Genomic DNA, 22,263 nt, shown 5'->3' with positions numbered 1-22,263 from the left:
ACAGACATACAATCATATCCCCATGGTACTTACTTAAACTAAGCTGTCATTTTCCAGTCTTGGAAATTAGAGAACACATGTGGTTCAGTAAAAGATTAGAGTATGAAGTTGTGTCATGATCGTACTGCTGAAATTATTCATTGAATGATGTATGTTCTTTTAAGCTGAAGTGGCGAATGGAACAAATGACTGCAATGTTCTTCCCCTGAAAACCACCATAAAGAAAGTATTGGGAGCAACCACTTAAAGCCTTGGCCCCTTAATCTGCAGAGAAACTCAATGTTTAATTTATTCTATGTCAGGCAAAAAGGTGTGTGTGTAGAGAGAGCTTTTATTGTGTGGTCCTTCTTTGCCACACTAGAGTTGGAGTAGATGTTGCTCTGAGCCCTGAAAAGACCAAAAGTACTTTCAAGACTTTGAATGCCCTACACAGTAAGGTAGCCTTCCCAAACCTGGTGCCCTCCAGATGTTTTGGATGCTAATTCCTATCAACCCTAGCCAGTGTATCCAGGGTGATGGGAGTTGTAGCCCAACATGTACGAGAACACAAGAAAGCCTGCTGAATTGGACCGGTGTTCTCTCTAGTCCAGCATCCTGTTCTCACAGTGGCCAACCAGATGTCTGTGGGAAGCAAACAAGTAGGACCTGAAAGTAAGAGCAGTCTCCCCTCCAGTGGTTTCCAGCAACTGGTTTAAGAGCATACTGTCTCCGACAGTGAAAGAGGAACATAGCTGTCATGGCTAGTAGCCAATGATAGCCTTATCCTTTATGAATGTGTCTAATCCTCTTCTAAAGCTATCCAAGTTGGTGACCATCACTTGTGAGAGTGAACTCCATAGATTAATTATGTGTTATGTGAAGAAGTTATTTCTTTTGTCTGTCCTGTATCTTCCAACATTCAACGTCATTGGATGGCCCAATGTTCTACCACTGTGAAGACAGATACAACAAATTCGTTCAGGTTCTCCACAGTCTCTGCAGAGGGATCTTTAGCATACCCTTGACTTCTGTAATCTAAAGGTCCAACTGCCTCACTAGCCTGTCTCATGCTGCTCAATGTATTTAAATTATTTTCTTTGGTTTATTTATTTTTAGCAATGTGCTCCCCTGATTCTTTTTTATCATCTGTTATTACCTTTTTGCACTTCTGTAGCCAAAGTTTGTGTTCCCTTTAGTTCTTATTTGGACAAGAGTGTCATTTTTATCTCTTAACAGCTTCTTAACTCTACTTGTGAAGCACGCTGGCAACTACTGGCTTGATAGTACTTTTCCTGGTATATATTCCAGCTGTGCTTCTAATAATGTGAGTTTAAATACCGTATTTTTCCCTCTATAACACGCAGATTTTTTCTCCTAAAAAGGAAGGGGAAATGTCTGTGCGTGTTATAGAGCGAATGTGTGGTCCCTGGAGCCGAAAAAGCAGGCAAAAATCAAATCGCGGGTCTCCTAGAAGGGAAACTTGAAAAGAGGAAGCGGCTGCTTTCCTCCATTCTGCCTCAGGGTCTTACTCCCCACCCCCCTCTGTTTCCTTGCTGTGTTTGCTCAAACGGAACAAAGAGCAGGGAAAGCCCCTCCCCTCCAGGCAAGAAGAGGGGAAAGTGTCGTCTCTGTGCTCCGGTACTGCTGGGGGAGAGGGAGAGAGAGGGGGGAGGGAGAGAGAGAGAGAGAGGGAGGGAGGGAGAGAGAGAGGGGGGGGAGGGAGGGAGAGAGAGATGGCTGGCTTGGGTGGGGGAAAACTTTTGCCTTTCTTTCCTCCCTCCCGTTAAATCCCTCTCCTGCATTCCTCCCCTCCAGGCAAGAAGAGGGGAAAGTGTCGTCTCTGTGCTCTGGTACTGCTAGGGGAGAGGGAGAGAGAGGGGGGAGGGAGGGAGGGAGATGGAGAGAGAGAGAGGGAGAGAGAGAGAGAGAGAGATGGCTGGCTGGCTTGGGTGGGGGGAAACTTTTGCCTTTCTTTCCTCCCTCCCGTTAAATCCCTCTCCTGCATTCCTCCCCTCCAGGCAAGAAGAGGGGAAAGTGTCGTCTCTGTGCTCCGGTACTGCTGGGGGAGAGGGAGAGAGAGGGGGGAGGGGGAGAGAGAGGGGGGGAGAGAGAGAGAGAGAGAGAGATGGCTGGCTTGGGTGGGGGGAAACTTTTGCCTTTCTTTCCTCCCTCCGTTAAATCCCTCTCCTGCATTCTTAGCCAGCTGCTTCTCTGCACACCCCTCTCATGTCCCTTCTTTGTTTTTCCTTCGCTCCCCACTTAAAATGTGGTTACAAAGCATAGATCCACATGGATCCTCAGGATCTTTGCATTGGGTCACCCCAAATTCACCATAAGATCACATAGCATGTCCATGGCTACAGCCTGCCCCCCCAAAATCACGCACCCACTGTTGCCTGGGGCTGCAATGGTGCAAAAACGTGGTTAAAAAGCATGGATCCACATGGATCCTCAGGAACTTTGCATTGGGTCACCCCAGATTCACCATCAGATCACATAGCATGTCCATGGCTACAGCCTGCCCCCCCAAAATCACGCACCCACTGTTGTCTGGGGCTGCAGTGGTGCAAAAACGTGGTTAAAAAGCATGGATCCACATGGATCCTCAGGACCTTTGCATTGGGTCACCCCAAATTCACCATCAGATCGCATAGCATGTCCATGGCTACAGCCTGCCCCCCCAAATCACGCACCCACTGTTGCTTGGGGCTGCAATGGTGCAAAAACGTGGTTACAAAGCATGGATCCACAGGAATTCTCAGGATCTTTGCATTGGGTCACCCCAAATTCACCATCAAATCACATAGCATGTCCATGGCTACAGCCTGCACCAAAAAAATCACGCACCCACTGTTGCCTGGGGCTGCAATGGTGCAAAAACGTGGTTACAAAGCATGGATCCACAGGAATTCTCAGGATTTTTGCATTGGGTCACCCCAAATTCACCATCAGATCACATGCCTGTGGCCACAGCATGAAGCCCAAAAATGATACATCCACTGTTTCATTCAGAATGTTTTTCCCTTTGTTTTCCTCCTCTAAAAACGATGTGCGTGTTATGGTCAGGTGCGTGTTATAGAGCGAAAAATACGGTAACTCACAAATATTTGGGGGGGGGGGGATTGGCGTCTCTTGACTTTGTAGTTGGGGCACCAACCAACGATGTACCTAGGAGCAGCACAAAACTATATGCCTGCTGTTTCAGAGAAAATTCTCTTCTATCCAGAGCTGGTACGCAACCCAATTCCTGCATCTGGGAAACACCCATCTAGAGGGTCTCAAGTCTTGTCATGATTCAGTTGCACTTCACTAGCCCTCATCCAGCCCATGACTGCATCCAGGCACCAGTTTAGGATATGCACTATTCTCCTGATTTACCGTATTTTTGGCTCCATTGGACGTAGTTTTTCCCCTCCAAAAATTGAGGGGAAATGTGTGTGCGAATGCAGGCTTGTGCCATAGCCGCGTGCAACCCCTCCGGCATGGAGAGGCTGCACAGGGCTATGGCTTCTTTAGCGCTGCGCAGCCTCTCCCTCCAGGGAGGCATTGCGCAGGGCTAAAGAGGAAGCCAAAGCAGCCAGCGGGATCCATCCTGCTCACTGCCTTGGCTTGTTCCATAGCCGCGCGCAACCCCTCCGGCATGGAGAGGCTGCACAGGGCTATGGCTTCTTTAGCGCTGCGCAGCCTCTCCCTCCAGGGAGGCATTGCGCAGGGCTAAAGAGGAAGCCAAAGCAGCCAGCGGGGTCCATCCTGCTCGCTGCCTTGGCTTGTTCCGTAGCCGCGCGCAACCCCTCTGGCAGGGAGAGGTTGTGCGCAGCCTGTACGTTGCTCTTTGGGGCTGGGGGTGGGTGGGAAAGATTTTTTTTATTGATTTCCCCGTCTAAAAACTAGGTGCGCCCTATGGTCCGGTGCGCCCTATGGTGTGAAAAATACAGTAGATGTTACAGAGACATAAAGATAGAATCTTTGAAATTTGGGTTTCAGTATTTGTATAAGGACAAGTATTAGTACTGATTTCCCTCACTCTCCTTATTGCACATGGTGCTTCTCGAGGCAACCAGGATTATTTCTTGCTAAGGGGAAGAACATCTCCAAAAATATTTCTCATAAGGATCTTGCAGGTCAGTTTGCGAGCTCCTCTAACAAGAAGAAGCTCAGGGGAAAAGACGTTGCCTTCTGAACTCATATCAAACCATGGAGAAAGGCTGTGAATGTGAAATAGCCATTTGTTGTTTGTAGATTCTGGTACAAGTGGAATGTTAGGAAAACATCTGAGGAAACATGATCTTCAGTTTGCTTCCATTTCCCCCTTTAACGTCAGTGGTGCAATATGAGCAGTCAGGGCTGATGTTGCAGGATGAGAGGAGATATCCCAGAGCATTGCCGTCCTTTAATCAATCTGCTTTCTTTAATCCCTTTACAAAGGGAAAGCGACACTGTGAAGCCTGGCTGTGTCAAGCAGCTGTAGAGAAGGTGCCTGGGTTTCTTGAACGGTGCTTAACTATCCCTTTTCTTGGGACTCCACGACTGTTCTCTGTACTTTGCATTAGCTGGGATGTTCTCCAGAATGGTAGCAAACATTTTATGATCGCTATCTGAATATGATGCATCTTGCTATAAAAATTGTGCCTGCTATAGGCCTTATGTTAGGGAATAGTGGTGTGAGTTCAAAAATACAAAGCTGTAACTTGTGATCCAAAGAGCTTACTATGTGGATATGATGCCAGAAGAACAATGTATACTGAGATAGGACAGTGTCGTGTCCTCCAGGTCCTTTTGGACTCCAGTTCCCATAATCCTTGATTACTGACCATGCTGACTAGGACTGATGGGAGTAGGAGTTCAGCAACATCTGAAGGACACTGTGTTGGGTATGCCTTTCAAATACAAAGGAGCAGTTATGATAATGCCTCATAAAGGTGGTGGTGTGGTGGTGGTTGTGGTGGTGTGTGTGTGTGTGTGTGTGTGTGTGTGTGTGTGTAGAGGTGTAGAAATAGAAAGAGAAACATGAAAACTTCAGAAGGGGAGAAAACCGGGGGGGGGAGGAAATAGTGTGATGAAGAAATGAATAATGAAGCATATGGAGAAAAAACTGAGTTTAGGAAAGCCTGAATTCTAGCAAAAGGGGAAATAGCTGTATTACATATTAAAACATGAGTTATCTCTGGGTCTAGATGACAAGGGTGCAGCTACTGTTGACAACTTTTTGCAGTTACTATGAAGTTGTTTTTTACCAGAGAGCGAGTCTCTTGCTGAGAATTGTTAACAATCTGTTGCATGCTGTGACAAATAAAAGGTGCACTTCCCACTAATAAACTGAATTTGGGAAAAGAACCTGAGTATTTGGAGTTTTGTAACAGCCATGGAAGGAGGACTCAAAACACAGAGCATTTGAAGACCTCTTACTCCAGTGCATAGAAAAAAAGATTTGGGTAATACAAACATCTGTTTGTAGAGTATAAAGACCTCCTTTGTGTGCTTTTTTCCCATGGGAACATCAATACAAGTATTAATACATGTGCCAGAAAGGCTGTGTTCCTCAAGGTATGAATGACAGCTCAAGTGTGTTGTGTTCAGCTTGTGTATGTGACTGGGCAGAAAGAGAAAATAAAGAAACCATAATGGGAGCTGGGGGTTTATTATGAGAAAAGAAAAATATTTCTAGCGTTCTGCAGAGGTTGAAAGGAAAGCGTAATACTAGGAGAAATACAAAGGGATACAAAGTAGGCTCTGGTATTCACATTCTAGGGCTTTGTTCTATTGAGGGCTGCATTTCTGGGGGGTAATTTGTTGGGGGCTGCACACTGGTGGTAGGTGGGGCCAGAGCCAAAAGCAGTAACATTTGCAGTCTTGCAGGATTGCATAGCAGTCTCTCTCTCTCTCCCTCCCTCCCTCCCTCCCTCCCTCCCTCCCTCCCTCCCTCCCTCTCCCTCTCCCTCTCCCTCTCCCTCTCCCTCTCCCTCTCCCTCTCCCTCTCTGCCCCCACTCTTCCAAGGTCCAATTCAGCTTTCCTCTCTTTTCTCCTCTACAGTGGTGCCTCGCAAGACGAAAATAATCCGTTCCGCGAGTCTCTTCGGCTAGCGGTTTTTTCGTCTTGCGAAGCAACCCTATTAGCGGATTAGCGGATTAGCGCTATTAGCAGCTTAGCGGCTATTAGCGGCTTAGCGGCTAAGAGGCTATTAGCGGTTTACCGGCTTAGAAAAAGGGGGGGGGAGCGAAAAAAATTGCAAGACTTGCAAGACGTTTTCATCTTGCGAAGCAAGCCCATAGGGAAATTCGTCTTGCGAAGCGCATCGAAAAACGGAAAACCCTTTCGTCTAGCAGGATTTTCGTCTTGCAAGGCATTCGTCTTGCGGGGCACCACTGTAGTAACATACAGGTCAGAACTGATTGCTTGCAGAAGCTTCTCCCTCGATCCTGTCCATTTTGGCTCTGTCCATTTCTATCCATCCACCCCCTACCCCATCATTCTCCAGGCTTCTTTTCACCCCACAGTTCAGTGTAAGAAATTCCTATAGCCGTGTCTGTCTTGCATGGGTGTGTGCATATGCATGCATATACCCTTTTCCCGCCCCTGCATTGATGTGAGAACTAAGGGCATTCAATGGAAGCCTTCCTGCAGGGAGGGAGAAGAGCAAGGCCAACATTTGATGCCCCAGCTGTCTTCCCAAAGCCAGTTGAGTGAGGCATAGGGCTTTGGGAAGGAGGCAGAAGGCTCTGGCAGAGTCCTAGAGCCCTCCCACATCCTTCCCAAAGCTGGGAAAGCGCTAACTAAGCTTTGGGAAGGAGGTGGGAGGACTTGAGGACTCTGTCAGAGTCCTCACACCTCATTCCCAGAGCCCAGCACCTTGCTTACCTGGCTTTGAGAAGCCAGTGTGAGGGCTGCAGCAGGTGTGTGTGTGCATGCACGCATGCATGTACCAAAGGCCTCAAGGGTGTTGAACCACCCTGCTCCACCCCCTTGTCTCAAAATGGAAAATCAAGACTGAGCAGTAGTTTTCCAAGCCAGAGAATCTTAACTTTGACTTATTTAGTAATGGCTTCACAACCACCTCCTTTAGACATGTGGGCACCCTACTCTTCTTTGGAGAGGTTTGCAGCACCTCTGAAATCCATGTGCCCAGCCTCGTCCTCTCCAACCTTAACAGTCAGGGAGTACACATTAGGCCTCAAACCTCCAAGTAGCTTATCTATGTGTTTTGTTTTGCTTTTCAGTTGCACAAGCTAAAAAGCATTATAACTAGGCATGGGGGAGGAATTAGTTCAGTCTGCTTTCCATCACCCCTTCATTCTAAGCAGAGCCTAGGACCTTGACAGGACCACTGACTGAAGTTGCAGGAGCATTTGTCAGGAAAATTTGTATCTTGGGGTGGATTGTTCCCACTGGTCCACTACCCCCTTCATAGGCGCTCTCTCTCTCTCTCTCTCTCTCTCTTTCTCTGGTAAAAACCTTTCTAAAGGTACAAGCTATGACCAGTGGCAGGCCTCAAAAATGGGTGGGGGGGATATTGGTTGTAAGAGCAGCATGTGTAAACTTTATTTTCTTCTCTTGACTCTCTTTCCCCCGTTTCTAACTCATACTTATTGGTGTAGGCTGCAATGATGTCTGGATCGTTTAATTTTGCAAATGCTTAGAAAAACTAGATTCTGATGTCTGAAAAGATGGGGTTCTGGGAGACATGCCTTGTTTCCACCCCCCTTTATTCTGCGGCCATTGTTCTGCATTCCCTTTTTGAAGCTTTCTATTTCATTAGGGCTTTTCCTGAACTTTAACTGGACAAAAGCATGCAGATGCCTCTATTGTGGGACTGGACTTGTATATTTCTAAAAACAAAGAACCAGGAAGCAGTGACAAAATATAGCACCAGTACATCTTCATTCCAAAGCAAGAGCCAGTATCTTAAAGGTGGAGCAATTGTGGCCACAGAATATTCAAAACTGGCCATGGTAATCTGTATCACACTTTTAAAGAAATGAGCAAGCATCACCACATTTCTCATGTGGTGAAATACTCTATATTTATCCACAGTCCCTTGTTTTGATGTTGGTTCGATTCCTTGAAAATACAATTGCGCCACCACGAAATACTTTGTGTGTGCTTTGTTTCAGAGCTTTATGGCTTTGATGTCCTCATTGATTCTTCTCTCAAGCCTTGGCTACTGGAAGTGAACCTATCCCCTTCCCTGGCCTGGTAAGGAGTTATTGAGAAAGATGGAATTTGAAATGACTACCATCTGTTGAATACTCTTGATGGCTACAACTGAATAACTACTTTATACTATGTTTTAGAGGAAAGGCTCTAACTGGAGATACCATTAACTACTTGCCTTTTCTGTTTCTTGTTGGATAGTGATGCTCCTTTGGACCTGAAGATTAAAGCTAGTATGATTTCAGACATGTTCACACTTGTAGGTGAGTTCAGTTTCAGTCCAGTGTTTTGTTGGCTTAGGATGGTGATAGTGGGTTATAAGTGGGTATGCCATGTTTGTATGGTGGGTGTGTATATATGACATAAGAATGGTATGCTGTAGAATAGTAGAGGTATTCAAACTTGTTTTGTGAAGGGCAGGAATGCTGTAGCTGGAAAGTATATAATCTGAGAGAAGTGTAGGTGTCCTTAGCTGTGTGGTATGAAAGAGTAATGAATAGTGGTGAACAGGGTGTGGGTAAAAAATTCTTCTTGGGGGGGAGGGATGCTGTTGAGTGCCTGACATCTGTATGATGCTTTGATAGCCTAAGGATCATTGGGTAACTCTAGAATAATTACTACCTTTGTTGGCATGGTTCCTATTAAAACAAGTAGGTAACAGGAATGCTATAGAGATGTGAAGGGGTGGTGGAGGAAGAAAAAAAGGGAACCCATTTTTTGTTTTTGTTTCTTCCTTGGGCCTTCACATGTTTACAAAGCATTGTACTGGGGTAGCTAGCCCTCAGTTTATGGGCCTCACCCAGCCTACAGGCAAATTTTTCTGGCCTCCCAAGAGCCCACCAATTTTGACAGTGCGGAAAAAAAGTTGACACAGCACAGATGCAACTCTCCTCCTTTCCTGTCATCCGATAAATCATTTGATGAGCAGAGAGAGGAGATAAACTCCCATCATCAGCTGATCTGTGTGTTTTGAATTTGGTTGCATTTCGGTGTTTCCGAGTAGTGCGTTTAGATTTTGTTTAGAGCATGGATGGAGAACTTTTTCTGACCGGAAGGCTATATCTTTATCTCCCCCACCCCTGGAGGGCCCAAGTTGACCTGTTAGCCCTGCCCACCTGTTAGTCACCTGACGGCATAGTGACATAATGTGATTCTTTGTTGGGACTTCAAAGCAAATGGGGAGTTCCTCATGCAGGGATTTTTACAAAAGACTTTTTGATACCCTTTCTGTCCTGCATTTCTCTTTCAAACCATGGTGGCTTGAAGGAGAGGCAGCAGCGGTGTGTGTGTGTGCTGGTTGGAGGAGCACTTCCTGCCATTCATTAGCTGATGAGTGAGTTCATGGATTTGGGGGGGGGGGATTTGCGCCTACTCCATCAGCTGATTGGTGTGTCACAGTGCACCCCTTTTTGCAGTTCTTTCATTGGAAGAGTTAAGCTGCTGTTGGCTATTGATACAGAGTTACTAAACTAGCCCATAAATTAAGTTTTCTGTGGCCTATTTTGCTTCCTCTCTCAGGCTTTGTTTGTCAGGATCCAGGTCAGCGGTTCAGCCGAACATCATACTTTACCCCTGAGGGAAGGAGACATCCTTATCAGAAACCTCAAGTAAGGAGAAATTTGAGAAAGTAGCTGAAAGATAAAATTCTTCTCTTCTGCTATTAACAGATTATGAAGACGGGTTTAAGCAAGGATGATTGCCATTTCATTTATTCATTCTTATCTGACAACTTTGTGATTTCTTTGATTATTTTGTATCTTAGTACTTCATCGCTGTGTATGGCTTCTATACTGCTGGAAGTGAAATTGACCTCTAGATGCTAACCATTCCCCGCACCCAATCCTTTGCTATTTTGATGATGATTATGGTGATTATATAGTGCCATCAGTGTGCATGGTGCTTTGGAGTACAAGAGGACAGGTCTTTGTTCCAATGAACTTATAGTCAACACAGGGAAATGAGAAGAAAAGGGTGAACTGGTCATCAATCTCAAATTCCTTCCAGTAGCACCTTAAAGACCAACTAAGTCAGTTCTTGGTATGAGCTTTCGTGTGCATGCACACTTCTTCAGATACACTGAAACAGAAGTTTCCAGACCCTTCTATATAGTGAGAAGGTGGGGAGGGGTATTACTCAGAAGGGTGGTGGGAAAGGGTGGTGGGAATGGGTGATTGGCAGATAGCTGTGATGAGCCTGTGATGAGCCTGTGATGAGCCTGTGATGAGCCTGTGATGAACAGGCTCATCACAGCTATCTGCCAATCACCCATTCCCACCACCCTTCTGAGTAATACCCCTCCCCACCTTCTCACTATATAGAAGGGTCTGGAAACTTCTGTTTCAGTGTATCTGAAGAAGTGTGCATGCACACGAAAGCTCATACCAAGAACTGACTTAGTTGGTCTTTAAGGTGCTACTGGAAGGAATTTGTTTTGTTTTGACTATGGCAGACCAACACGGCTACCTATCTGTAACTGGTCATCAATCTGGCATTGTTTCATTTACATGTGCTTTTGCTTTAGTCTTTTCAAGCAGAAGAGGAAGTTGGTTTTAAACATTTCACATTCAACACTATTGTGTGCTGCATGTTTATTCCTAAATGTCTTGAGTACCTATTTAAGAGGTAAAAATGTAATGATGAGGATGAAGTAAAAGCAGTTGACATTTTACACAGTTTAGAAATGTGCGCTAGATGGGTGATAGTTATAATATCCTGCTTGCATGATGTTCTTCCACTCATGCAAATGTGTCCTCCCTTTCCTCTCCTCCTCACTTTAGCTCACACCCTCAAAATCTGCTCCATATACTTGAGAGACTCTCTGGAGCAAATTGAGGAGGGAGAGGCATAGGAAATCTGGTCATGTCTGTTGGTGTGAAATCTATGCATTTATGACATGCTACATGAGCAGAGTTGCTTCCAGGGTTCAAAGGGGAACATCAAATCATTATTCTTTGTCTTTCTCTTGTAGCGCCCTGTTTCTGCACAGTCCCGATCAACAAATGCCAAATTGGTAGGTACTGGGCTATTCTGTTTCTTCATTTACAAACTTCCATTTGCCTATTTCAAAATTTAAAGTAATATATTTATTTTGTCTGCAGTGACTTTTAAGACACTATAAAGGAATGGTAAAGAGGTTCAGGGGAGAGAAATGAACAATGCATATGGAATGGCAGGAGCTGCAGGCAGGTGATAACCCTTAGTGTGCCTGCCTGCCTCTCTCCCGCACTTACTTTACCTAAAATTGCAGCCATTTGTGTCAAGTGAATCCCAACTTTGTTTGAGAATAAAGCACACACATTAAACAAGATTATGCATGCTCTGCAAAATATGCATGTTACTGCAACAAATTCAAAAATTAGATTATTTTGATAAGAGTGTATGCATATTTCTGAAATATGGAGAAATACCAATGTAAGAGAGAAGAAAGACAAGAAAGATTGTACTAAGAGAAGAAGAAACCTTGGAGATTGGAGACTGGGTGCTCATAACTGACTTAATGATGGCAGAGGCAAGCACACACAACTGTTTGGTATTACTTTCATACAAAGCATCCTAGAGTCAAAGAGGAGGTAATAGACACATCTTGTTCAGGAGAAGGAATGATACTTTCCCTTGATTATGCCTTAAAAATAGCAGAAGATCCACACTATAACTGACTGGAAGGATTACAGTTTATTATTATTTTTAAGTAATGGGAAAGATTGCTGAACTAGATGAAGTTTTGGGCTGATCCAGCAAACCTCTTCTATGTTCATTCATAAGCCTGAGTTACTGATAATAGGTCTTCTTTTGTCTAGGTTTGTATATGTCTCTTCTGAGGCAAATTCAGTTTTTGGTTTTTAAACTCTGCTTTTCTGTGTTAAGGGGAATATAACCCATATGAAATAATGGGGCATATTGCTAATATTCGTATCTTTATGGAGATGGATCAAGCTGAGCCTTTAATCTGTGGTGCAGCTGAACTTGGTTTTCGCTTCAGCTACTTTGATCTCAAGGTTTAAAAAAACTCTTTAGGAACTTATTATCTCAAGGTCTTTAAATACCTTTTGTTTTCAGCTTTGACAGTGCAGTTAGGTCAAAAATGTCTTGCCTGGATTTCAGCTTCTGCTCCCTCACCCTTTTGTTTGCATTTTGTACTTGCCCATTACTAACTCAAGCAGCCTTGTGACGTGAGATAGAGCTGAATGCAGGATATGCAATCTTCTGGCTCAGTAAAGATCTTTAGCTGTGGTCATTGTAACACTTGGAACTAGTGTAAATACAGATGAGCTGCATTTCTTTTCCTTACTGTAGCTTCATCTCCTAAGCAGGTTACTACTACAAGACATGGGTTATCCAGCAATTGAGAGCTGGAAATGTTACCCCCTGGGTACCAGAGCCAGGAATATGTGTCATGTTTTGCCCATAGAGACAGAAGCTGTGAATGCTGGCTCCTGCTATTTTGGGGTGTGATTCTGTGGTCAAACACTGGGAATGTGAAGTTTGGCTTTGGTATTGAATGGGGTGTGGACTTGCTATAGTTGGAGGCAGAGAGTGTGAATCCTGGCATTGGTGCCCTTGGATTCTTCTGCCTCTTGAGTGTGACTCCTGGTTCTGATGCCTGGAGAGTGATGTCTCTTGCTGGGCAAATGACTTTGCTATTTGAAACCCCATTAAAAATAATTGGAATACGATTAGAAGGAGGGGAAATGCTAAAATCAGGTTTCTCATTGTGATTCTACAGCGTTCTCGGCCGCTGTCTGCCAGTGATGCTGAGATGAAAAACCTTACGCCCTCAGCAAAGGAGAAAACAGTAGGAAGGCATTTTGGCTCCATGCTGGGGCTCTCCATGGAGGAGGTAAGGGTTGTCATGTACTGTATTCGCTCACTGGACATGGTCCATGTTCAGAAGAAGGGAACAATTAGTCACCATGAAGGGGTGCATTTGGCTACCAGATGCCTCTGCCTTGTGGCAGCAGACTGAGACTGGCATCTTGACAGCATAGATAGGGAAATTAAGAGACAAAGAATAAAATGGTTTGTCTTTTAAAAGTGGAACTGTTAATATTGACCCCATAACTAAATGATTCACAGGGATTATGTGTATCTCAATGCATTCCATCCCAAGGTTCACCCTTTCCATTATTTGTTTATTTATTTGAAAGATTTATTACTCACCTTTCATGAAAACTGATGCCAGGTCAAGTTACATCAAGACGACAAAACCAATTCAAACCTAAACAACTAAAAAGCACTAATGCCTTTCATTGCTTGTTCTGATTCCAGATAAAAGTCTTGCGTCGAGTGAAGGAGGAATATGAGCGAAGAGGGGGATTCATTCGTATATTCCCTACGCCATTAACTTGGGACACTTATGGGTGAGCAAAAAATCTAGTTTTGATTCTTTCATCCTGGAATGATAGAAGACATTAGGAGGTAGAAGATGCAAATGCTAATTTATTCCCACCTCAGTGGTCTCAAAGACCATTCATTATGCTTTAAATTTCACTTTCAGGGTCTTTTTGCATATCAAGCACTATTCTGTCGCCTTTTGTGCTATCTAATTCTTACCAGCTTCCTTATTAGTCTTACCTTTTCCTCCATTCCTGACAGATGAAGCTATTTCCCCCTCACTTTTCATGATAAGCTTTCACTTTTTCCTCACTGAGTCTTCCATTTTTAAATACTCCTAATCTGAATTTAAACTGACTCCCTTCCTCTTGGTTTTTCAGATCCTATATGGAGCACAAGACGACAATGAACTATATGCTGGCCTCTCGCCTTTTCAGCGACAGGTAGGAAAGTGGTTCCAGGAGTCTGCAGTACAGAAGGAGACCCATAGGAGGAAGGAGAAATGAAAGTGAACATGAAGAGCGGGTTGCTTGTAGACAAAGTACTGGGTCCATTGGGCAGTTGCTTGTAGAATGCGTTTTGGCTCTTAGCTCACTAGCTGGAGCAAACAGTAACAGAAATAGAGTAATTCACAGGCTTATAAAGAAGGCAATTCTCAAGAACATAACAATTGCCTTGGCTGTTCAGATGAAAGCCCTCCTCTATGGGTAAGCTAGCTCCTTCTGGAGGTTCATCAGAAGAGCCTGCTGGATCAGACCAATGGACCACCTAGTCCAGCATCCAGTTCTCACAGTGGCCAACCAGATACCAGTTGGCCAACCAAGCTGATTTGGGGAGTGAGGAGAGAAGGTGAAAAGCCTTGTTATGGAAGCCTTTCTGCGGGACTTTTGCTGATGGGATTCATTAGACGAATCCTGTCTTGGGCTTTTAATGTATCTGTTTTATGTTGATGTAGTATAATTGTAATGTAATCACAATATTCTTTTTTCACTGTTCTGCAGAGGGTCAAGAAGATGCCTAATCTCTAAACGAACTCGGTAAGCAGCTTGTATAGGCAAGTTATTAAAGGAAAAAGGTTGGTTTTGTATTTTTGACCATGCAGTCACCTTAGACTTTAGATGGGACTCTTTTTGTCAAACAATAGAAGGTTGTTTTCAAGACTATTTGCTGTGTTTGGGGTAGTGAGAAATGTACCCTATGCACTGAGACATCCAGCAGGAGGTCTTTTACAGAGGAATTGGGGTTTTTTTTTGCGGTGGGGGCTGTAGTTGTGGAGGGAAGTGGTAACCACCTGCTTCCCATTTTCTGTGATCCTCATTCCCTGGCCAAATATTCCTTGCATGGGAAATAGTCTTAAAAGTGTTTCTGTGTTAGGGGGTTCCCTCTTTGGTGGTCTGTGTCATTTCTTTGGATTTCAGTATCGTGGGACTGATTGTTGCTCTGCCATTATGAAATGGTTGTGAAAGCTGAATTAGTTACTTGCTATTATTGTTTTGCCAAGGTCCAATAGTAATGTTCTAATGAGTGCATAGTTAAACTCTCAACCAGCTGTTTTTAATGGTGTAAACTGGTTGTCCTCAGTATTGTGTTGCTGGATTTTTGTGATTTTCAATTACTACTTTAAACTGTGTGTTGGCCAGAGAACATCCATTTGTGTGTGTGTGTGTGTGTGTGTGTGTGTGTGCGCGTGTGTGTGTGTGTGTGTGTGTGTGTGTTTTCCAATATATAAAAAGTCAGAGGAGAATTCAAAACAAAATGTCAAAAGCATTATTATTATTATTATTATTATTATTATTATTATTATTATTATTAATTTATTCATTCTCTGCCCATCTGGCTGGGTTTCCCCAGCCACTCTGGGTAACTTCCAGCAGAATATTAAAATACAATGATTCATCAAATAACACAAGCTTCTTACCTGGCCTATGTGGTCTCTGACCAGGAGTTTTCCCAGTTACTTGGTTGTAGAAAATAGTTGTTTCTTTAACCAATCTCTAAAAAGGGCGATCAACATAGACTACCTCAGAACAGCAAAACATGGACAAGCAGGAAATTGCCCCTGGGCATTCTAGACCCAGAGGGAAGTTCTTTCTGTGGCCCTGAAAACTCTATTGAGTTTTCCAGTTCTGCTTTTTCAGTAAGCAAAATCTGAAACTGAAAGAGAAGGATGTGCATAGTGCTGCAGCTAGCAGGACAAGTTTTGGATTGGGTAGCAGAGATTATGATTTTATTCTAAGTTGTGTTTTCCAGAAAATAGAAATTAAAATAGAAAATTTAAAATAGTGTGGCCAGTCCCTGCAGAAAGCAGAGCTTGGAGTCACTCCCTATCAGTTGATGGGCAGAAACCTCAAGTTAGTGTAATGTACATAGATGTGTCATGAAAATTAATAAGTCTTTTAGGAAGAAAGAAATAGTTATAGTTTTGTTGTGTACTACCTGTTGGTGGTCCTTATAAAGAATTATTGTAGATGTATTGATATTTACAGATTAAGCAACAACAGTTCTTTGAGGCCATTAATTAACATACCAATAGATCATGGATAACTCAGTTGGTTAGAGCATGATGCTGATAACGCCAAGGTTGCAGGTTTGATTCCCGTGTGGGACAGCTGCATATTCCTGCATTTCAGGGGTTTGGACAAGATAATCTTCAGGGTCCCTTCCAACTCTACATTTCTATGATTCTATTATCCCTGGACACTGGGCAGAGTGGCTTTCCTATCAGCTAGTTGTGCCCATTGACTCATTACAGTACTTATGTTTCATTTTCTCCAGTTGATCAGATAACAGAAGGTTAGAGAAGTATGAATTTCTTAGTGCAGCTGGCTGTTTGCCTGTGGAGAAAGAACATGACTTACAGTAAGGTCAGAACACAGAGGCATTAGCACAGTTTTAAGCAATAACTGGCTACTTCCCCAATGTTCAGAATCTTATTCAGTAGCCTACAGGTGGTGCTCCATTTTTCCTGGTCCACAGCACATGACAGACATAGATAACATTTCTGCTGCAGGCAAACAGTTCATAAATTGCAATTTGATTGTCACAGATCTTGATTTCTGGACAAAATAATCTAATACCTGTGATATTTATTTTGGTTTAAGTCTGTTGTTTTCAGTAGGCTGTATGTTTTAAATTGTGGTTGTAATTTTTTTAGTGATAATTTTATTGTTTTATTGTTTTATCTTTTTTGTAGACTGCTTTGAAGTCTTTTCTATAATCAAGCAGTATATAATTTTAATGAAATAAATCTTGCATTTTACATTGTAGTGTGTAGTTCAATGAGCAAGCACTTGTTCTGTAGGTTGTCTACTCTGGCTCTCTTTTGATTAAAAGAGAACAAATAAATATTTAGCAAGCAGAATAATTCAAAACTTAAGTCGGACTTAAAAGGAAATTCCCTATAATGTTCTTTGTATTTTGCACCATAGGAAAGTAAATCATTAATATTAAAGAGCCTTCACACATACAGCAAAGCTGAGAGAGGGATGCATTTCCATTCATTTCAAAATTCATCCCTGGAAAAGCCTCTCCTTCTCTTCTGCAGTCAGTTCTTCAGGCACAAGATGCCAGTTTCCAAAATCAGTTTTTTCCAGGCAGAAAATTGCAGAAACCTTAGGTTTCTTGCATTTTAACTCCTCCTAGTTAACAAGATATATCATCAACAGGCACAAGACAGAGTTCAAAGGTGCAGTCTTTAAAATCACACAATTCTTGCTCTTTTATTCTTTAGAGGCCTTGACTTGCAACGTGGTCATCTCGCTGCCAGATGTCTCAGGACCGAGTCCAGGTAATAAAACTACTCACTCTCCCCCCCCCCTTTGGATTTACATATGGCTTCACATACCGTTTGATCCCAACTAGGCAGTCGTTCAAAGCTTTATAAACTGGGGCTAGCTGCAAGCTCTTGTCCCCTCTACTCAGCCTCAAGTACAGTCTCTGCTTCAGAAAATTCACAGATCTCAGCAAGATCTCAAAAAGATACAAGTATCATAACTTCCTAAATCTTGGAGAAACCTTATGAAATGTTTTTATCAGCATCTTCCACATTATTCCATATATGGAGAAGCACTGAGTTCACTAGGCTAGGGTTTTTCTTCATATTTCCCCCCAAAGTTTGAACTCAGTGAACTCAAAGGCCACGTTTGGGAATTCTCAACCACCTGTGAACTCTGTTTCCCTTCAGCTTCTGAATACAGACATATTTCTGCTGAAGGGTTCCACCCTCACAGTTGCTGAGTTTAGCCAGTATTTCTGCTCTTGGTTCATATAACCTTACAGGCTGTTCCAGTAAGACCTTGGGAGTCTTCAGTTACAGAATTATAATTAAAAAGTAAATTTGTGTGCATTTAAGGAGATCAAAGTTTACACTGCTTTAAAGTAAATGGAATTAATTCAAAACAAAATATCAAAAACATGGGAATAATAGTTAATATTTCTTACACACCTAGCCTATTGTGTCTGATCCGGAGGTCTTCTAAGTACTGTACTTTTAAAATGATTTATTATTTATTGAATTTGCATACCATCCTTCATCTGAAGATCACAGGACGGTTCACAACATTAAAATGAGAACACCAAATACAGAGGAAACAAAAACAAAAAAAATTCCCCTCCCACAAACAAAGGCGATAGAATATTTAATCAGCCAAAGGCCTGATTACAGAGAACTGTTTTAGTCAATATGCCAGAATATTGTCCACCCCTGCCAGATGTTCCTCTTTTATGGAAGCCAGATGGGTCGTTCTGTTAACCGAATGCCCTCCAGTCCACTTTTTCATTTGACCCACCCTGGTTCTGCTTGTTGCCTTCCAGGTTTGCCTTCCAGGTTTGCCTTCCAGGCAAGCAATGGGCTGCACCTCACAACGGTTGGGAGGAATGTTGTTGCCAAAAATCTCAGAAACCTCATCAGGAGGGCTTTAAACTGACTAATGTGGGGGAGGGAGACAGTGCTCCTGAAGGTAGGAGTCTATCAATTGATGAAGATGATCATCCAAATGTCATAGACCAAATGGAGCAAACAGCACGCAGACCTAGTGGTGGGAGGAAAAAATCCTTAAATAAGAGACACGGGGGAATGATTAATGAACTTCAATGTCTGTACACTAATGCGCAAAGCATGGGAAATAAACAAGATGAGCTTGAGCTCTTGGTACAGCAAACTAAATATGACATAATAGGCATCACTGAAACCTAGTGGGATAAGTCCCACGATTGGAATGTAATAATGGAGGGATACAATCTATTTCAGAGAAACAGACCAGACAAGAAAGGAGGAGGAGTGGCGTTATATGTCAGGGATGTGTATACCTGTGAAGAGATCCAAGATTTAGAACCTCAAAGCCAAAGTGAGAGCATTTGGGTCAAAATTAAGGGAGAGAAGAATAACAGGGACCTCATTGTGGGAGTTTACTATAGATCCCCAAGCCAAACGGAGGACATAGATGATGCCTTCCTGGAACAGATGGCCAAGCATGCAAAAGGAAGGGAGATAGTAGTAATGGGGGACTTCAATTACCCAGATATTTGTTGGATGTCAAACTCAGCCAAGAGCACAAGGTCAAACAGATTCCTCACTGGCCTTGCAGACAACTTCATTGTCCAGAAAGTGGGAGAAGCAACAAGAAGAACAGCCATTTTAGATCTGGTCCTAACCAATGTTGATGACCTGGTTAGTGGGGTAGAAGTGGAAGGATCATTAGGCGCGAGTGATCATGCTCTTCTGAAGTTTACTATACAGCGGAAAGGAGCAGCCAAGCATACTAGGACTCAATTTCTTGACTTTAAAAAAGCCGACTTCATAAAACTTAGGGAAGTGCTGGGTGAGATCCCATGGACAGTAATACTAAAAGGAAAGGGAGTTCATGATGGCTGGGAGTTTGTTAAGAGGGAGATAGTAAAAGCACAACTTCAGGCAATACCAGTGAGACAGAAACATGGAAGGTGCCTAAAGAAGCCAGGGTGGCTATCTAAAGAACTTTTAACTGAGTTAAGATTTAAAAAGGATGTGTACAAAAAATGGAAAAGGGGGGAAACCACCAAAGAGGAATTCAAACAAATAGCCAGCACGTGTAGACACAAAGTCAGAAAAGCTAAAGCACAGAATGAACTCAGGCTTGCTAGAGAGGTTAAAAGCAACAAAAAAGGCTTTTATGGGTATGTTCGTAGCAAAAGGAAGAACAAAGAAACAGCGAGGTCACTCAGAGGAGAAGATGGTGAAATGAAAACAGGGGACACAGAAAGGGCTGAACGCCTCAATGCCTTCTTTGCCTCAGTCTTCTCCGATAAAGAAAACAATGCCTGACCTGAAGAATTTGGAGCAAATGATTCAGCAGAGGAAACACAGCCCAGAATAACTAAGGAGATAGTACAAGAATACTTGGCTAGTTTAGATGTATTCAAGCCTCCAGGGCAGATGAACTGCATCCAAGAGTATTAAAAGAACTGGCAGATGTGATCTCAGAACCACTGGCAGTCATCTTTGAGAATTCCTGGAGAACAGGCGAAGTCCCAGCAGACTGGAGGAGGGCAAATGTTGTTCCTATTTTCAAAAAGGGGAAAAGAGAGGACCCAAATAATTACCGCCCAGTCAGTCTGACATCAATACCAGGGAAGATTCTGGAGCAGATCATTAAGCAAACAGTCTGTGAGCACCTAGAAAGGAATGCTGTGATCACCAATAGTCAGCATGGATTTCTGAAAAATAAGTCATGTCAGACTAACCTGATCTTGTTTTTTGACAAAATTACAAGCCTGGTAGATGAAGGGAACGCAGTGGATGTAGCCTACCTTGATTTCAGCAAGGCATTTGACAAGGTGCCCCATGATATTCTTGTAAAGAAGCTGGTAAAATGCGTTCTTGACTATGCTACCACTCAGTGGATTTGTAACTGGCTGACTGACCGAACCCAAAGGGTGCTCATCAGTGGTTCCTCTTCATCCTGGAGAAGAGTGACTAGTGGGGTGCCACAGGGTTCTGTCTTGGGCCCGGTCTTATTCAACATCTTTATCAACGACTTGGATGATGGACTCAAGGGCATCCTGATCAAATTTGCAGATGACACCAAACTGGGAGGGGTGGCTAACACCCCAGAGGACAGGATCACACTTCAAAACGACCTTGACAGACTAGAGAACTGGGCCAAAACAAGATGAATTTTAGCAGGGAGAAATGTAAAGTATTGCACTTGGGCAAAAAAAATGAGAGCCACAAATACAAGATGGGTGACACCTGGCTTGAGAGCAGTACATGTGAAAAGGATCTAGGAGTCTTGGTTGACCACAAACTTGACATGAGCCAACAGTGTGACGCGGCAGCTAAAAAAGCCAATGCAATTCTGGGCTGCATCAATAGGAGTATAGCATCTAGATCAAGGGAAGTAATAGTGCCACTGTATTCTGCTCTGGTCAGACCTCACCTGGAATACTGTGTCCAGTTCTGGGCACCACAGTTCAAGAAGGACACTGACAAACTGGAACGTGTCCAGGAGGAGGGCAACCAAAAGGGTCAAAGGCCTGGAAACAATGCCTTATGAGGAACGGCTGAGGGAGCTGGGCATGTTTAGCCTGGAGAAGAGGAGGTTAAGGGGTGATATGATAGCCATGTTCAAATATATAAAAGGATGTCACATAGAGGAGGGAGAAAGGTTGTTTTCTGCTGCTCCAGAGAAGCGGACATGGAGCAATGGATCCAAACTACAAGAAAAAAGATTCCACCTAAACATTAGGAAGAACTTCCTGACAGTAAGAGCTGTTTGAGAGTGGAATTTGCTGCCAAGGAGTGTGGCGGAGTCTCCTTCTTTGGAGGTCTTTAAGCAGAGGCTTGACGACCATATGTCAGGAGTGCTCTGATGGTGTTTCCTGCTTGGCAGGGGGTTGGACTCGATGGCCCTTGTGGTCTCTTCCAACTCTATGATTCTATGATTCTAGGTTAAGGGGTGGAATAGACATTCCTGTTGAGGTCCTCTCAGTTATCTAGGAATTCCTTTTCACTGTGTGAGGTATTCTTGTTCTGTGTTAAAATACACTGTCTTGTATCTGTGTATGTGTGAAATAATTTTTTGTGTGGAGCATGGTTTATGGACTTTGCTTGTATTAGGGCAGTGTTTCCCAACCTTTTTTGGGCAAAGGCACACTTGTTTCATGAAAAAAATCTCGAGGCACACCACCATTAGAAAATGTTTAAAAAATTAACTCTGTGCCTATATTGACTATATATAAAGTAACTCTCTTTAATAGGAATCAAATAAACACAAAGATAGTATTTTATAATTACTTTATTATGAAATAGTAAGTAAACAGAAATATGAAAAATTATAAAATACTTTATTCAGTGCGCAGCCTGGGCCTGTTTGGCTGAAAGTAATGCAAAATGGATTAATCCATTCCAGACATTTAAAAACAACCCCTAAAACAGCAATTTAACATGAATTTTACTATCGATAAAGACCATTGATCCATAAAATGAAAGCAATAAACAATGTACTGCAGTCACACAATCAGTCAATCAATCAGTCACAAAAACAAAACCAAAAAGTCAGAAAGACAAAAATGCAAAATAAACAGCAAAAGCAGACAGACCGCAAAACAGAAGCATGGCACGCAAAATGGAGCACGTTTGGCTTCTGAAAAATGTTCGCAAACCAGCCCACCAGCCCACCGCCTTCCATAACCAGTCTTCAGCTTCCTTGCCTATAGCGGGGGGGGGGGGGGGAATTAGTTTCGGTCACTAACGACTGGAATCGAGCTGCGTGGCTGCTTTGCTTGCAATTCCCAACCGCACTCCTTGCAAAGAGGTGGGCCGGCCA

At 43.2% G+C, this 22,263-nt stretch overlaps 1 protein-coding gene across 4 annotated transcripts in view; it reads left to right on the top strand.

Moving 5' to 3' along the window:
* Positions 1 to 22,263, top strand: part of TTLL5 (tubulin tyrosine ligase like 5) — a 113,417-nt gene that overhangs the window by 29,810 nt on the left and 61,344 nt on the right. For all 4 annotated transcript variants that reach the window (XM_081858648.1, XM_081858650.1, XM_081858649.1 and 1 more), the window contains exons 13-21: positions 8,089 to 8,170; positions 8,330 to 8,391; positions 9,647 to 9,735; positions 11,097 to 11,138; positions 12,852 to 12,965; positions 13,394 to 13,485; positions 13,840 to 13,902; positions 14,461 to 14,496; positions 17,190 to 17,246. In XM_081858648.1, the coding sequence (XP_081714774.1) occupies positions 8,089 to 8,170; positions 8,330 to 8,391; positions 9,647 to 9,735; positions 11,097 to 11,138; positions 12,852 to 12,965; positions 13,394 to 13,485; positions 13,840 to 13,902; positions 14,461 to 14,496; positions 17,190 to 17,246 (637 nt within the window). The remainder of the gene's footprint in view (positions 1 to 8,088; positions 8,171 to 8,329; positions 8,392 to 9,646; positions 9,736 to 11,096; positions 11,139 to 12,851; positions 12,966 to 13,393; positions 13,486 to 13,839; positions 13,903 to 14,460; positions 14,497 to 17,189; positions 17,247 to 22,263) is intronic.

Source organism: Podarcis erhardii, assembly GCF_964252035.2.
Source record: "Podarcis erhardii genome assembly, chromosome: 1".
Taxonomy (NCBI): domain Eukaryota; kingdom Metazoa; phylum Chordata; class Lepidosauria; order Squamata; family Lacertidae; genus Podarcis; species Podarcis erhardii.
Note: the sequence above shows the minus strand (reverse complement) of the source record. Positions and strands in the feature narration are given on the sequence as shown.